Source organism: Oncorhynchus mykiss, chromosome 13 (genome assembly GCF_057628025.1).
Source record: "Oncorhynchus mykiss isolate SJ-2025 chromosome 13, ASM5762802v1, whole genome shotgun sequence".
Lineage (NCBI taxonomy): Eukaryota > Metazoa > Chordata > Actinopteri > Salmoniformes > Salmonidae > Oncorhynchus > Oncorhynchus mykiss.
Window position 1 is genome coordinate 15,811,235 of NC_143034.1, and position 17,498 is coordinate 15,828,732.

Consider the following 17,498-nt stretch of genomic DNA (forward strand, 5'->3'; position numbering starts at 1 on the left):
TTGATTTGATTTTGGTGTTGATTTGATTTAAAGGCTAGAGCTTCCGCTTTCAAGCAACGGGACACTAATCCGGACGCATAAAGAAATTCTGCGACCACATCTAGATGAGCAATCAAACCGGAAACGTGTCAATACAGGACTAAGGCTGAATCCTACTATGCTGGCTCTGAAGTGAGAAGCTTGTGGCTGGGCTTGCAAACTATCATGGATTACAAAGGGAAATCCAGCCGCGAGCTGCCCAGTGACACAAGTCCACCAGACGAGCTACAGTAAATTACTTCTATGCTCACTTAGTATATTATCTGTCTTGATGCCTAGTCACTTTACCTCTACCTATGGGGCAGCAGGTAGCCTAGCGGTTAAGAGCGTTGGGCCAGTAAAGGTTGCTGTTTTGACTTCCTGAACTGGCAAAAGCAGTAAATTCTGCAGTTCTGCCCTTGATCAAGGCAGTTAACCCACAACAACAACTGCTCCCGGGCATCGATTACGTCCAATAATACAGCCCCACGCACCTCTCTGATTCAGAAGGGTTGAATTAAATGTAGATGACACATTTCAGTTGAATGCATTCAGTTGTGCAACTGACTAGGTATCCCCCTTTCCCTTATATGTATGTACACAAATACCTCAATTACCTCGTACCCCTGCACATCGACTCTGTACTGTGAAACAGTTATTCTTACTCGTTATTGATATTCGTGTTTCACTCTGTATTTATTCCTTGTGTCACTATTTCCCTCAAAACATTTATACAGTGTAAGTATTCAGACCCCTTTACCTATTTTGACATTTTGTTACATTACAGCCTTATTCTAAAATGGAATAAATAAACTATTTCCCTCATCATTCTACACAGGATACACCATGAAGACAAAGCAAAAACTGTTTTTTTTTACACAAGTATTCATAACCTTTGTTATGAGATTCGAAATTGAGCTCAGGTGTATCATGTTTCCATTGATCGTCCTTAAAATGTGATTGGAGTCCACCTGTGGTAAATTCCTGTCTATATAAGGTCCCACAGTTGACTATGCATGTCAGAGAAAAAAACAAGCCATGACGACGAAGGAATTGTCTGTAGAGCTCCGAGACAGGATTGGGTCTAGGCAAAGATTTGGGGAAGGGTACAAAACATGTCTGCAGCATTGAAGGTCCCCAAGAACACAGTGGCCTCCATCATTCTTAAATGGAAGAACGGAGCAATCGGAGGAGAAGGGCCTTGGTCAGGTAGGTGACCAATAACTCGATGGTCACTCTGACAGAGCTCCAGTGTTCCTCTGTGGAGATGGGAGAACCTTCCAGATGGACAACCATCTCTGCAGCACTCCACCAATCAGGCCTTTATTGTAGAGTGGCCAGATGGAAGCCAGATGACAGCCAGCTTGAACTTTGCCAAAAGTCAGCTAAATGAGATTCTCTGGTCTGATGAAACCAAGATGGAACTCTTTGGCCTCAATAGCCAAGTGTCACATCTGGAGGTTACCTTGCACATCCCTACGATGAAGCATGGTGGTGGCAGCATATTGGTGTGGGGATGTTTTTCAGCTGCAGGGACTGGGAGATCAGTCAGGATTGAGGGAAATATGAAAAAAGTAGAGAGAGATCCTTAATGAAAACCTGCTCCAGAGCGCTCAGGACCTCCCAACAGAACAACGACCCTAAGCACACAGCCAAGACAATGCAGGAGTGGCTTCAGGACAAGACTCTGAATGTCCAACAGTGGCCCAGCCAGAGTCAGGACAAACCCGATCGAACATCTCTGGAGAGACCTGAAATAGCTGTGCAGCGATGCTCCCCATCCAACCTGACAGAGCTTGAGAGGATCTGCAGAGAAGAATGGGAGAAACTCCCCAAATTCAAGTTTGCTAAGCTTGTAGCATCATACCCAAGAAGACTCAAGGCTGTTATCACTGACAAGGTGCTTCAACAAAGTACTGAGTAAAAGGTCTTAATACTTATGGAAATGTGATATTTCAGTTTACATTTTTAATACATTTTCAAAATTGTATAACATACTGTTTTTGTATTTATTATTATGGAGTATTGTGTGGAGATTGATGAGGGGCAACAATTTAATCCATTTTAGAATAAGGCTGTAACGTAGCAAAATATGTAAAAAGTCAAGGGGTCTGAATACTTTCCGAATGCTCTGTATTTTTATCTTTAACTCTGCATTGTTGGAAAGGACACATTTCAACCCACCATCACTGTGTCTCATGTTGAGACTACTCCTAAACACAACCCACCATCACTGTGTCTCATGTTAATACTACTCCTAAACACAACCCACCATCACTGTGTCTCATGTTAATACTACTCCTAAACACAACCCACCATCACTGTGTCTCATGTTAATACTACTCCTAAACACAACCCACCATCACTGTGTCTCATGTTAATACTACTCCTAAACACAACCCACCATCACTGTCTCATGTTAATACTACTCCTAAACACAACCCACCATCACTGTGTCTCATGTTAATACTACTCCTAAACACAACCCACCATCACTGTGTCTCATGTTAATACTACTCCTAAACACAACCCACCATCACTGTGTCTCATGTTAATACTACTCCTAAACACAACCCACCATCACTGTGTCTCATGTTAATACTACTCCTAAACACAACCCACCATCACTGTGTCTCATGTTAGTACTACTCCTAAACACAACCCACCATCACTGTGTCTCATGTTAATACTACTCCTAAACACAACCCACCATCACTGTGTCTCATGTTAATACTACTCCTAAACACAACCCGCCATCACTGTGTCTAAAGTTAATACTACTCCTAAACACAACCCACCATCACTGTGTCTCATGTTAATACTACTCCTAAACACAACCCACCATCACTGTGTCTCCTGTTAATACTACTCCTAAACACAACCCACCATCACTGTGTCTCCTGTTAATACTACTCCTAAACACAACCCACCATCACTGTCTCATGTTAATACTACTCCTAAACACAACCCACCATCACTGTGTCTCATGTTAATACTACTCCTAAACACAACCCACCATCACTGTGTCTCATGTTAATACTACTCCTAAACACAACCCACCATCACTGTGTCTCATGTTAATACTACTCCTAAACACAACCCACCATCACTGTGTCTCATGTTAATAATACTCCTAAACACAACACACCATCACTGTGTCTCATGTTAATACTACTCCTAAACACAACCCACCATCACTGTGTCTCATGTTAATAATACTCCTAAACACAACACACCATCACTGTGTCTCATGTTAATACTACTCCTAAACACAACCCACCATCACTGTGTCTCGTGCCATTTTCAAACTGTATTGCTCTCAGAGCTCTTAAAACAGCACAAGTCTTTATGTGAAACCACATGTACAATGTACATCCCATCTTTTTATAGCATACAATATATCTCTGTATTTGTCAAGGGTGCAAATCATTTTGGTCATGACTCTGTATCCAACAATCAGATTAATATGTAAAAATAAATGTACACTCACTCACTCAAACACACACACACACAGTTATACTTGACCCTGTTATACTATGACAGTGAACATGACCCTATTGAATGGAGATCTGGGTGTTACTGGTAAACTCTACTGATCATGTTTTAAACATGTAAATGAATAAACTGATCTAAACTAAACACATGAAACCACAGTCCAGGGTCAGTATTCACAAAGTGTATCAGAGTAGGAGAGCTGATCTGGGATCAGTTTAGCCTTTTAGATCATAATTATATGGACCATCTGAGACACTTTATGAATACAGGCCCTGATGTAACAACCAAAACACAGTTCAATATAAATCAACAAGTACAAAGATACAGGAAGTAATTTGATGTATGGCTAAAAACAACAAAAGTAAACCATATTTCAAGATTCCGTCAAGTGTACTTACAGAGTGAAGTGAAGGGGAGAGGTCTTGAACAGTCAGTCAACTTACTGTCACTGTGTGGAAACAAGAAGTAGTCTACTGTAAGTATTAGTAGAAGCAGACATAGCCTAAGTGTGAGTTCTGTGGTTGACACTTATCGAGTAGTCTAGTCAGGTCATTAACATGCAGCAACAACATGTCACATAAGGGATGTTACTGTATCAAAATAGAAAATGGTCTAAAGTCAGAATACTGTAGTTGCATTTCTTTATGTGAGGAGTGGACCTTCATGTTTTACAAGAGGCAAAATGTGACCCATTCCCATCACTGTTCATCAGCTGGTACTGAAGGTTCCAGAACAGATGAAAGGGGAGTATCTTTGGTTCCAGTGTTCTAGACTAGAGCTCTCCCTACTGACATCTCATCATTACTGCAGACTCCAGGCCTCATATGTCCCTAGTAGTCTGATGGAAATATACAAAATAGAAGGTAAAATAACATTTGAAAATGTAAAATGTATAGAGAACTAACCAGGCGCGCACATAAAAATACTGTGATATTGGGACTTATGTTGAACTGACATTTGAATTGAGCGAACAAGTGAGCTCAGCTAGCTTGTTAGCTACATGAAGATTTTTCCTAAATAAACTAGCATTTCTCTGCATCACACAGCTACTCTGAATGGACTGGATTGTGAACAATATGATGTGCTGCCACTGAATTACAGCAAGACCCCATAGTTAACTAGTGAGCTAGTTAGTGAGCCTACTTTTAGCTATCAACATTAACTAGCTAGAAACAACAGACAACAGTGAGCTGTCATTATGCCAAGGCAAGCTGCTCTGAATTTCCACTGTGTTCTTGTGTGAAAGAGATGTCTTCAGCTCACTGATCTTCAGAACAACGGAACCAAAGTGAACCCTGACATGCATATAACTAAATCTGTCTTTCTGTGATTATTGTGTCTTATTGTGTCTGAGTGATGCGTTTAAAAAAATTTTTTTTTACATTGAATAATTGTTTATTGCTGCTTCGTTATTGTTATTTTATTGTGATTTAGTTTTAGTTTTATTTACAATTTTTATAATTTAAAAAAAGGAAAATTCCTTACATAAAAAACTGCATTGTTGCTTAATAATCATTTAATAACCATTTCACAGTAAGGTCTACCAATATAGTCTGCCTGGAACATGCCCCATATTCAACTGTAATTCAATTCAAAAATAACATTTATTTATCCCCTGTAGGGGCAATTACTAGGCACCCTATGGCATCAGGCTGGCACTGAGTCTCACAATGACATCACAAGGGGTCACATGTCCAGTCACATGACCATACATACACAGTAAAACACATGATAACAACAGATGTCAGCCCCCTTAGTGTCTACAACATGGTCATCATAGAGGCGGTTCACTGGGCAAAGATCCCTTCAACTTCTAATGATGATTTCATTTCCATGTTTCACAGCTCAGGCCGAGGGAGATTTACATTTACAGTAGAGAACATAGAATTAGAATGTAGAACTTTGATACTCTCTATCTCCCCACACCTACACTACAGAACATAGAGAGTATCAGAGTTCTACATTCTAATTCTATCTCCCCACACCTACAGCACAGAACATAGAGAGTATCAGAGTTCTACATTCTAATTATATCTCCCCTCACCTACAGCACAGCATGTAGAAGGAGGAGAGGAAGGGATGGAGGTGACCACAGTCAAAACACAAGGAATATAGGAACAGAGTGCTATTTGAGACAGCCTATAGAACCTATAACTGTAGAAATGTATACTGTGGAATAACCAGAAATAAACATACTCACCCACTGGAGTCCTGAGGAGAGGAGAGGTCCACCACTGGAGTCCTGAGGAGAGGAGAGGTCCACCACTGGAGTCCTGAGGAGAGGAGAGGTCCACCACTGGAGTCCTGAGGGGAGGAGATGTCCACCACTGGAGTCCTGAGGGGAGGAGAGGTCCATCACTGGAGTCCTGAGGGGAGGAGAGGTCCTCCATCAGGAAACATTGTAGCTAAACATCACAATAAATCAACGTTAGATGTACAACATGTATTTCTTCATTGTTGTAGTGTTTTGGTAAAATCAGAAAACAAACTCCTCTAATAATGGCTATGCTCCCTGTGATGGTGTCTGGTTGTGCAGTCTGTATATACTATGCCCCCTGTGGTTGGGTCTGGTACTGCAGCCTTTCTATACTATGGTGGGGAGATGGAGAGACACAGACAGACAGACAGACAGACAGACAGACAGACAGACAGACAGACAGACAGACAGACAGACAGACAGACAGACAGACAGACAGACAGACAGACAGACAGACAGACAGACAGACACAGACAGACAGACACATGTAAGATGAGGGAGGACACGTGTCTTATTTCTATCACAGCATTTAGGATGACTGTCATTCATATTCCATTCGCCCAGTTCAATGTAACACGGATATATTTTAGCTACTACATATCATGATATTCTAATGTTCCCTATAGCCATCATGAGGTTGCTACAACCTAGCTAGAAAGGCTACAACGTAGGTGCACAGGTCAACAGAAACAGAGTAATCAAGGTGACAGACAGTGACACATTCAGTACCACCTTGTACACTCTGGTCTGCATCTAGCTGATCTAGGATGTAATCATTAGGCCGACAGTTGCAAACAAGACTTTCTCTTGGTCAAGTTCAGGTATGTTTATCCAATTTCGTTCCGTTTGCTTTCATAAAAAAAAAAAACGTTTTTCAACAGAATCGGTGGAATGAATACACCTCTGATCACATTCAAACACAGTTCACTTTCAAAGCAGACACATACAAACAGCATGATCACGTTGCCCATTGTAGAATTCCTTCTTACATCTCTGCACTATACTCCTCTCACCTTTTCCCTTCACCTGTGGACTTCAGTGCACAACACATCAGCTGTCTGTGAGCAGGAGAAAAAACCTTTCCAAACCAAACCTTCATATCATGACTGCTAACGCTACACACAGCCTAAATCGTTGTTACCATATTAGCTAACGTATTGACAACATAGCTACTAGAACTAATATGTTAGTAAACACGCTACAATCATGCAGTACAGTGTACAGTCAGCAAGCAGTGTAGCAGTTACACCAGTGGGCCCAGGTGGCAATAAATGAATAAAACGTAAAGCTTACCTTGGCTTGGAAGAGGATAGCCGTAGCCAGCTAGTTAACATACCATCCCTCTCTGTTTGAGACGGTTATTTGAGTAACCTAACTAGCTAGCTGCATTAGATGCTGGCTAAGTAAGTGAAAGTGAAAGCAAAAAGCAAAGTAGAGTTTGCTAGCTCTCTCCCACTCTCTCTTGCTTCTCCTTCATTTTTAAAGAAATACATATTTTTCAAAACTGTTCAACTATTGACATTATCTTTGAGTCAACTACTCACCACATGTTATGCACTGTAGTGAGAGCTGGCTGTATCTTATGCTTTCAGAACTAGATTACATATCTAATACTTTGATTGGTCGGACAACATGTCAGTTCATGCTGCATGAGCTTTGATGGGTTGGAGGACATCGTCCGGAAGTTGTCATAATTACTTTGTAAGTCTATGGAAGGGTTTGAGAACCATGAGCCTCCTAGGTTCTGTACTGAAGTCATTGTACCCAGAGGAGGATGAAAACTAGCTGTCCTCCGGTTACATGGTGCTACCCTGCAGAGTGCTGTTGAGGCTACTGTAGACATTCATTGCAAAAAAGCTGTTTTTAGTGAAAATAAATACTGGCTGTGCTTATACAGCTGAATACCCTTCACTGGAGCAACATACACAGGGTTAAACTAGGGTAATTTCAGTGACTATAAATCATATTTCTGAGGTTAATAAGACAACTAAGTAACACTGCCTCTGTGTTTGAGTAATCAACTCGACAGTAAGATTTTATTATTTGAATCAGCTGTGTAGTCCTTGGGAAAAAAACAAAACGTTCACACCTTGGGGTCCCCAGGACTGAGTTGAGGAGACGCTGGCCGAGCCACTCATGGTTAAATGATTCAATGTCGCCATCATGTGTCTAATAGGCAGAAATACAAGAAACAAGAGCTGAGTGGAAATAGTTATGAATCAATGTATTATTAGTTGATCAAATAATCTGTGTATTTATTGTCTTAAATGTTGATCTTATTTACAACATGATGCTTCTACTGTATTGACACTAAACTGTAAAAACTGAAACGGTAAACATGTATTTAACATATATAAAATACTTAATAATGAAACGTGAAAATGTGACGACAAAACACGTGATATCATGACACTGAACAATATATTATTACGTAATATACAATTATAATTAATATAAAATGTAAAAAACTGCAAATGTTTAAATGTATGTAATGAACTGATTACATGTTTTTAAACAAAAAAATAATATTATATTATAAAATATAAAATGTATAATAAGTAATAATGTCTGACAGCAATACAAAGTAAATCATCATTAAACACATCCGGAGAAACTTGGCCCAAGAGCTGAATATATTAAAAAGCTGTTATCAATATGATCCACATTAGTTGCTGAGGAAAGTACTGATGTTATAAATCCCTAAATAGCAAAATCCTGTAGGAAAAGGTCCGAAATATAATCTGAAATTATAGATAGGAAACAGATTGGTACACAAGAAAAAATATGGAAATGGGAAAATCCCATAGAAAAAAAGCAGAAGCATAACCCATCCCATTTATCATCAATATACATAATTATCATAATAAGAAATTAAAAAATATATTCCAGCATTTACTCAAAAGTTAAAGTTCATGGTCTGGAAAACCATCTAGATATGGTTGCTAGAGAATAGAGGAGTGAGGCCTGGCTTTGGATTGGAACCGTAGCTGTTCAGTCCAGCTTCTGTGGTGGTTCTCTTCAGTCTAGGATCTGTGGTGGTTCTCTTCAGTCTAGGATCTGTGGTGGTTCTCTTCAGTCCAGGATCAGTGGTGGTTCTCTTCAGTCTAGGTTCTGTGGTGGTTCTCTACAGTCTAGGATCTGTGGTGGTTCTCTTCAGTCTAGGATCAGTGGTGATTCTCTTCGGTCCAGGATCTGTGGTGGTTCTCTTTAGTCCAGAATCTGTGGTGGTTCTCTTTAGTCCAGGATCTGTGGTGGTTCTCTTTAGTCCAGGATCTGTGGTGGTTCTCTTTAGTCCAGGATCTGTGGTGGTTCTCTTTAGTCCAGGATCTGTGGTGGTTCTCTTTAGTCCAGGATCTGTGGTGGTTCTCTTTAGTCCAGGATCTGTGGTGGTTCTCTTTAGTCCAGGATCTGTGGTGGTTCTCTTTAGTCCAGGATCTGTGGTGGTTCTCTTTAGTCCAGGATCTGTGGTGGTTCTCTTCAGTCCAGGATCTGTGGTGGTTCTCTTAAGTGGGAGGGTCCCCTCACATTCTGAAAGAAGTTACTGAGTTAGCAATTTACACTCCCACTAAAATGTTTATGGACACACAAAAACACACTTACTGCCAGGGTGTCATACTCTGGTGACCTGGTCTTCATGTTCAGAGGTGTGTACATGTCACTGAATGCATCATTGTTAGGGTCAGGATAGACACTCTGGAGAGGGAGAGATGAAATCCATAATTTTCTCTAAACACGTTCATGTACTGTATAAAACACAAACACACTCACAAACAATCAAAATTAATTATAAGAGACCTACTACCAGAGTGTCATAGTCAGGGGATATGGTCCTCATTTTCAGAGCTGTGTACGTGTCACTGTTACAGTCAGGACGGACACTCTGTGGAGAGAGAGAGAGAGAGACAGAGAGAGAGAGAGAGAGAGAGAGACAGAGAGAGAGAGAGAGAGAGAGAGAGAGAGAGAGAGAGAGACAGAGAGAGAGAGAGAGAGAGAGAGAGAGAGAGAGAGAGAGAGAGAGAGAGAGAGGTAACAATGAAAATAGTATGAAGACACTGGTGACACAGTAAATGAATGAAAATGGAATAGTTGTAACTCAGGGTTTCCCAAACTCGGAGCTGGGACCCCCTGGGTGGGGGGAGGTGATAGAATCACCTGTGTGTCTGCTCTGGCATCACTTCCTCCTGTGAATCTCCTGTAAAGTTGGACATAGTGAGTTCTGCTCTCTATTGTCCTCTAGTGGAAGTTGATATGTTACTAAAACAGGGCTTTGGGCCAATAAATACATTTATGAATGAATTAAGTTAATAAGAAATCAGAGTGCTAAGGTGAAAGAATAATACAAATATCAGTTTTCCTTCTTCACTCACCTGAACCACATGAGTCCAGAGAGACAGAGGATGAGAACCAGAACAAACACTGTGATTCCTACAGCTGCAGTCACAACTGAGGTCTGTTTCACTATAATAAAATATAGATGATATGTGTACATATTATTATGAAGTGAAAATGAATGGATGTATTTCAAGGCCTACCTTCAAACTCAGTGCCTCTTTGCTTAACATAATGAGAAAATCAAAAGAAATCAGCCAACACCTCAGAAAAATAATTGTAGACCTCCACAAGTCTGGTTCATCCTTGAAAGCAATTTCCAAACGCCTGAAGGTACCACGTTCATTTGTACAAACAATAGTATGCAAGTATAAACACCATGGGACCACACAGCTGCCATACTGCTCTGGAAGGAGACGCATTCTATCTGCTAGAGATTAACGTACTTTGGTGCAAAAATGGCAAATCAATCCCAGAACAACAGCAAAGGACCTTGTGAAGATGCTGGAGGAAACAGGTACAAAAGTATCTATATCCACAGTAAAACGAGTCCTATATAGACATAACCTGAAAGGCCACTCAGCAAGGAAGAAGCCACTGCTCCAAAACTGCCATAAAAAAGCCAGACTACGGTTTGCAACTGCACATGGGGACAAAGATCATACTTTTTGGAGAAATGTCCTCTGATCTGATGAAACAATAATAGAACTGTTTGGCCATAATGACCATTATATTTGGAGGAAAAAGGGGAAAGCTTGTAAGCCGAAGAACACCATCCCAACCGTGAAGCATCATTTTTTGAGGGTTCTTTGCTGCAGGAGCGACTGGTGTTCTTCACAAACTAGTCAGGAAGTTAAAGCTTGGTCGCAAATGGGTCTTCACAATGGACAATGACCCCATACATACTTCCAAAGTTGTGGCAAAATGGCTTAAGGACATCAAAATCAAGATATTGGAGTGGCCATCACCAAGCCCTGACCCCAATCCTGAAGAAAATGTGTGGGCAGAACTGAAAAAGCATGTGTGAGCAAAGAGGCCTACAAACCTGACTCAGTTACACCAGCTCTGTCAGGAGGAATGGGCCAAAATTCACCCAAATTATTGTGGGAAGCTTGTGGAAGGCTACCCAAAACATTTTACCCAAGTTAAACAATTTAAAGGCAATGCTACCAAATACTAATTGAGTATATGTAAACCTCTGACCCACTGGGAATGTGATGAAAGAAATAAAAGCTGAAATAAATCATTCTCTCAACTATTATTCTGACATTACACATTCTTAAAATTAACTGGTGATCTTAACTGACCTAAGACTGTGAATTTTTACTAGGATTAAATGTAAGGAATTGTAAAACACAGAGTTTAAATGTATTTGGCTAAGGTGTATGTAAACTTCCGACTTAAACCAAAGCGTAATGAGGCAAACTAGAAGAAGATTATCTTGAAACATCATTTCTTATTGAACATCTTTTTGTATAGAAGTATTGAAGATGTAACTTTACCTGCTACAATGATCATCAGAGCTGTAGAGTTCATAGATCCTCTTCCATTCTGGGCCTCACAGTAATATTCTCCTCTGTCCTCAGAGATGATGTTAGTGATGCTGTAACTCTGTCCTGATGCTTTTGGTGAGGTTACGTTCTTCTTGTACCAGGTGTATTTGTCCACAGGTGGGTTGGCATCACTGCTGCAGGTCAGAGTCACTGAACTGCCCTCCACTATTTCACCAGAGGGACTGACTGACACTGAGGTGTTCCATGGACCATCTGGTGTAAAAGACCGTGGATTTTACACAATTTGTGTTTACATTTTACAGGTGGGTTTTAAATCGTTTAATTCAGAGTAAAAGATAATCCGAAAAATAATAATTAAAAAGAATGATGATACTGTGGTAAATTCAAGGAAATGGACAAACAAACAAAAATATGTATAAATAAAAACCAGCCACATAGAAAATAAATGACTAGAACACCCCCCTTAGTCACGCCCTGACCTAAACAACATAGAGAACCGAGGGCTCTCTATGGTCAGGGAGTGACAGGATGTTACACACTAAAATATGTATTGATAGATATATTTATATGTAAAACAATCTATTCTCAATGCAAGTATCAACATTGTCAGTATATCAAACTGGACATTAAAATCCCCAATGTACTTACATGTGACAGTGAGAGTCTCTTCAGCAGAGGGGAGATCCTCATGTCCTTCTACAGAACAGGAGTATCTGCCTGTATCCTCACTGCTGACTGAGAATAGGATATAGACAGGAGAGGCGGTGTTGCTGTTTGGTATAGGCTGTCCATTCTTATACCAACTGTAGGCTGTGATGGGGTCCAGTGTACATTTGGTTCTACATCTCAGTGTGACTCTCTCCCCCTCTGACACAGATGTAGGATCCATCTCCAACACAACATCTAGAGTAAAAGGAACCAAATCATTATTCTCCTCCTATATATGTCCTATTATGTGAAATATTATATTTGGTTTTTTCCCTGTTACATAACACTGCAGTGTCTGCATGACTGCCCTTAAATAAGGTAATTACGGTCATTCATTTTATATATTTAGACAGGACAGTCAACTCTGTAATAATTTCCACTGTTTTCCAGGAAGTCGTTTGTTCCATAGAATCAATTAAACAGATTAAAACACAACATTCTCATTAGCATATATACAAAACAACACTCACATTACAGCTATCTAGATATGTGACATAGATGTGAGTTGTGTGACAGATTACCTGTGACAGTCAGGGAGACAGGTGAGCCAGACAACTTTCCTCCAGATGTTATGAATCTGAACCTGTACCCAGCAGAGTCACTCAATCTCAGGTCTGTGATTCTCAGGGTACAGTCACTCTCCTTATCCCCAAGGTACTCTATATGACCCTCATACCCTGGTGCTGAGCTTAGATCTTCAGCATCCATACCAGACCATTTAGTAAACCAGAAAGCTTGTTTGATCTCATGATAACTGGGATATGTGTAAGAGCAGGATATGTCCACTGTTGACCCCTTCAAGGCACAGATACTCTGATGGGTGTAAGTCACTTTCCAACACTTCTTACCTGAAATACAAGACCATATAACACCTTTATACAATTCTTAATTACAATATCTACTGTATACACTTATGCTGTTACGTTCCCCAGCAAGAATACCCAAAATTTAAACAAAACAGAAATGGGAAGTAATAAAAGAGTCACTGACAAAGACAAAAATGAGACCAGTGGGCTCTGAAAGACTCTCATGGGGGAGTCCATTGAAAATGTACTATCAACAACAACTGGAACAAAAAGACATGAGCACCACAACATTTACCCAAGAAGAGGCAAACAAAATAAAACCCCAGTTGTAACACATTCTGACTAACGAGTGACACCAATCAGGGCACCTCACCTCCAAGTACAAATGAAGAAAACAAGACAACAATGTTTAAATCATATGCTGTAAAAGTAACCAGGAAGTGACTATCATTCAGCTTTGTAGTTTTTGAACTTTTGTAGTTTTTTTTTCATGGGTCTTCAGTGCTCAAAGAAAGTAGTGCAATGGTGTACAGGCACAACAACATAATGAAAGGTATCTGGTAGAAGTAAATTCATCCATTGACTGCGTTTTCATGAATGTGATTATATATCTTGAAGCCCATTCAACACTGTGTGGCAAAGCATACGGAACTAAAGCAGAAGTGGACGTCAAATTCACAGCAAATTCAATGATGATCGTCTGACAACCTGAAACAAATGTTGTATGTAAAAGTCTACACTCACACACTGCAGGAGAGAGGAGATCCTCATGGCCTTTTACAGCACAGGAGTAACTGTCTGCATCACTAAAGGAGTCTGGGTACAGGCTGGAAGGGTCCTCCTTTACTTTGTGTCCGTTCTTGTACCAGATGTAGGTGGGGTTGTCAGTCAGAGTACAGGTGGTGCTACAGGTCAGCGTCCTCTTCCCTGCCTCTGTGGCAGGAGTCACCTTCACCTGCAGGTCTGAATACAGAGTCAATGACAATAATATAATTAAACCAATAGTGTATTATGGATAAAAACATGTATAATTAAACATCTAATAGAAATGTATGTATAAACATGATCCAGTGTTACCTGTGACAGTCAGAGTTGTTCCAGGGAAGCTGTGTCCCCATCCTGAGGTTTGTGTGTTGAATATGAACTTGTACTCAGCAGAGTCCTCCTCTCTCAGATCTGTGATTCTCAGGGTGGAGCGACCTCTCTCCTTCTCTCCAACATACTCCACACGACCTGCATACCCTGGGTCTGTGGTTAGGTCCTCAGGGATCAACTCATCCCTCCACCTAGATCTCTGTTTAGGACTAAACCAGAGTGATGATGTCATGTTATAAAGACTGAAATAAGTACAGGATATGTCCACTGATGATCCCTTCAAGACACAGATTGTCCTCTTGGTGTAAGTCACTGTGTTGCAGTCCTGACCCTGGACACCTAAAACATAATGGAATCACATGAGTACATTATACAGTATTTTCAGTTATTTTCATAAAAGCCCCATCAAATTATACAGTGAGACCAACAGGACGTAGTACAATCATTCTGTATACTTGCTGTATTAGATTCCATATTAGATTCACACTCACACACTGCAGGAGAGTGGAGATCCTCATGGCCTTTTACAGCACAGGAGTAGCTGTCTTCATAGTTACTGGAGACTGAGTATTTGTACTGGGGGGAGGTGCTCTCATCTAGATGTTGTCCGTTCTTGTACCAGATGTAGGTGGGGTTGTCAGTCAGAATACAGGTGGTGATACAGGTCAGTGTCTTATCCTGATGTCCACCAGTCACCTTCAACTGAAGACCTGGAGAAAAAACAATATCACTGTAAATCCCTTTATCACTGACTTATCACTCTAATACAAAGATGGACCAAATCCTATGTTATACAGACATAAATACAAACCATTTTTCCTGAACTAATTGAAATTCAACAGTTTAACTATATTGAATGTAACTGTACCTGTGACAGACAGAGTGACTCCAGGACTTCCAGAATATTTCCCTCCTTCCTGATCTGTTAGTAATCTGAACTTGTACGTAGCTGAGTCTCTCTCTCTCAGGTCTGTGATTTTCAGGGTACAGTCTTTCTTCTTATCTCCATGATACTCCAGACGACCTGCATACTCTGGGTCCTGACCTAGATCTTCAGGTTCTACACCAGTCCCCCATTCAGTGAACCAGAAGGTTGTTGTGACTGTACCACTGGGATATGTGTAAGAGCAGAACAGATCCACTGTTGACCCCTTCAAGGTACAGATACTCTGAGTGGTGTATATCACACTCCAGCCATCCTGACCCAGTACAACTGAAACACAGTCACACAACACAATGGTATCAGAATTAGGACAAGGTATTATGGCTCACACTGAAGGTAGGGTTTGTCCACACTTTGTTGTCATATTAGAAACCACAGATAATCATCACTCAGTGAGGTGTGAAACATAACTAAAGTGAAGTGGAGATGCCTAACAGAACACAAGCAAATGTAATACACATGTCTGTAGATTGACAACCATATAAGTTATGAATGAGACCATACCTGCTACAGACCAGAGAAAGACCACCAACACACTTCCTGCTGTTCTCAAGGCCATTGTTGCATCTCCCACCCTGCAGTCTTAGAAACATAAACAACAACTCACTCTATAGCTGGTGAATAACTCCACCTGATACATTGAAGTAGAAACTGTAAATGGGGTCCAGGGCCTCATTACTGAAGATGAACCAGGCTCATATTGTGTTGTGTTGTATTGTGCTATATGGTTGTCTATGTGAATACTGTCTGTCTGTAAGTCTATTGCACTATGTCTACGTTTGTCTACTTAAACTGACATGGTGCAAAAATTAATTCCTAATATATACAGTAGTCATCAACATTATAAACAACAACAACAACAACAATCACTTATGGAACAGATCTGTATTACTGTAAACACATATTTCTACAGTGATTATTCTGATGCTGTTTTATTCTCAGAACCCCAAATATAGGAGGATAAATGTTCAATCCTCTATGGTCCTTCAATCTGTACAGCAGCCTAAAGACTGACCACCAGGTTGAATGATAGCTGCTATCCCCAAGCTGTGAGGCTAAACAGCAAGTGACTCACACACACACATATACACACAAGCACACGCACTAACACAGTATTGTACAACTAACCTTGTGGGGACACAGATTTCATTCCCATTCAAAATCCTATTTTCCCTTACCTTAACTTTAACGCTAACCCCAAAACCAATCCTTAACCCTAACCCTAACCCCAAAACCAATCCTTAACCCTAACGCTAACCCTAACCCTAACCCTAACCCCAAAACCAATCCTTAACCCTAACCCTAACCCTAACCCCAAAACCAATCCTTAACCCTAACCCTAACCCCAAAACCAATCCTTAACCCTAACCCTAACCCCAAAACCAATCCTTAACCCTAACCCTAACCCCAAAACCAATCCTTAACCCTAACCCTAACCCCAAAACCAATCCTTAACCCTAACCCTAATCCCAAAACCAATCCTTAACCCTAACCCTAATCCCAAAACCAATCCCTAACCCTAACCCTAACCCTAATCCCAAAACCAATCCTTAACCCTAACCCTAATCCCAAAACGAATCCTTAACCCTAACCTTAACCCTTTTAAAAAATATATATATTTCACCTTTATTTAACCAGGTAGGCAAGTTGAGAACAAGTTCTCATTTACGATTGCGACCTGGCCAAGATAAAGCAAAGCAGTTCGACACATACAACGACACAGAGTTACACATGGAGTAAAACAAACATACAGTCAATAGTACAGTATAAACAAGTCTATATACGATGTGAGCAAATGAGGTGAGATAAGGGAGGTAAAGGCAAAAAAAGGCCATGGTGGCAAAGTAAATACAATATCGCAAGTAAAACACTGGAATGGTAGATGTGCAATGGAAGAATGTGCAAAGTAGAAATAAAAATAATGGGGTGCAAAGGAGCAAAATAAATAAATACATTAAATATAGTAGGGAAAGAGGTAGTTGTTTGGGCTAAATTATAGGTGGGCTATGTACAGGTGCAGTAATCTGTGCACTGCTCTGACAGTTGGTGCTTAAAGCTAGTGAGGGAGATAAGTGTTTCCAGTTTCAGAGATTTTTATAGTTCGTTCCAGTCATTGGCAGCAGAGAACTGGAAGGAGAGGCGGCCAAAGAAAGAATTGGTTTTGGGGGTGACTAGAGAGATATACCTGCTGGAGCGTGTGCTACAGGTGGGAGATGCTATGGTGACCAGCGAGCTGAGATAAGGGGGGACTTTACCTAGCAGGGTCTTGTAGATGACATGGAGCCAGTGGGTTTGGCGACGAGTATGAAGCGAGGGCCAGCCAACGAGGGCGT

General features: G+C 40.6%; 1 protein-coding gene across 1 annotated transcript in view; it reads right to left on the reverse strand.

Moving 5' to 3' along the window:
• The window catches only part of LOC149978733 (uncharacterized), a 32,518-nt gene extending 16,776 nt beyond the window's left edge, over positions 1-15,742 (reverse strand). The window contains exons 1-10 of the mRNA XM_090194529.1: positions 15,670-15,742; positions 15,091-15,435; positions 14,714-14,932; positions 14,205-14,561; positions 13,758-14,090; positions 12,843-13,169; positions 12,262-12,348; positions 11,602-11,865; positions 8,899-9,298; positions 7,860-7,939 (exon numbers count right to left, since the gene is read on the reverse strand). Of these exons, the coding sequence (XP_090050655.1) occupies positions 7,860-7,939; positions 8,899-9,298; positions 11,602-11,865; positions 12,262-12,348; positions 12,843-13,169; positions 13,758-14,090; positions 14,205-14,561; positions 14,714-14,932; positions 15,091-15,435; positions 15,670-15,724 (2,467 nt within the window). The 5' untranslated portion in view covers positions 15,725-15,742. The remainder of the gene's footprint in view (positions 1-7,859; positions 7,940-8,898; positions 9,299-11,601; positions 11,866-12,261; positions 12,349-12,842; positions 13,170-13,757; positions 14,091-14,204; positions 14,562-14,713; positions 14,933-15,090; positions 15,436-15,669) is intronic.
• Between the last annotated feature and the right edge of the window lie 1,756 nt (positions 15,743-17,498).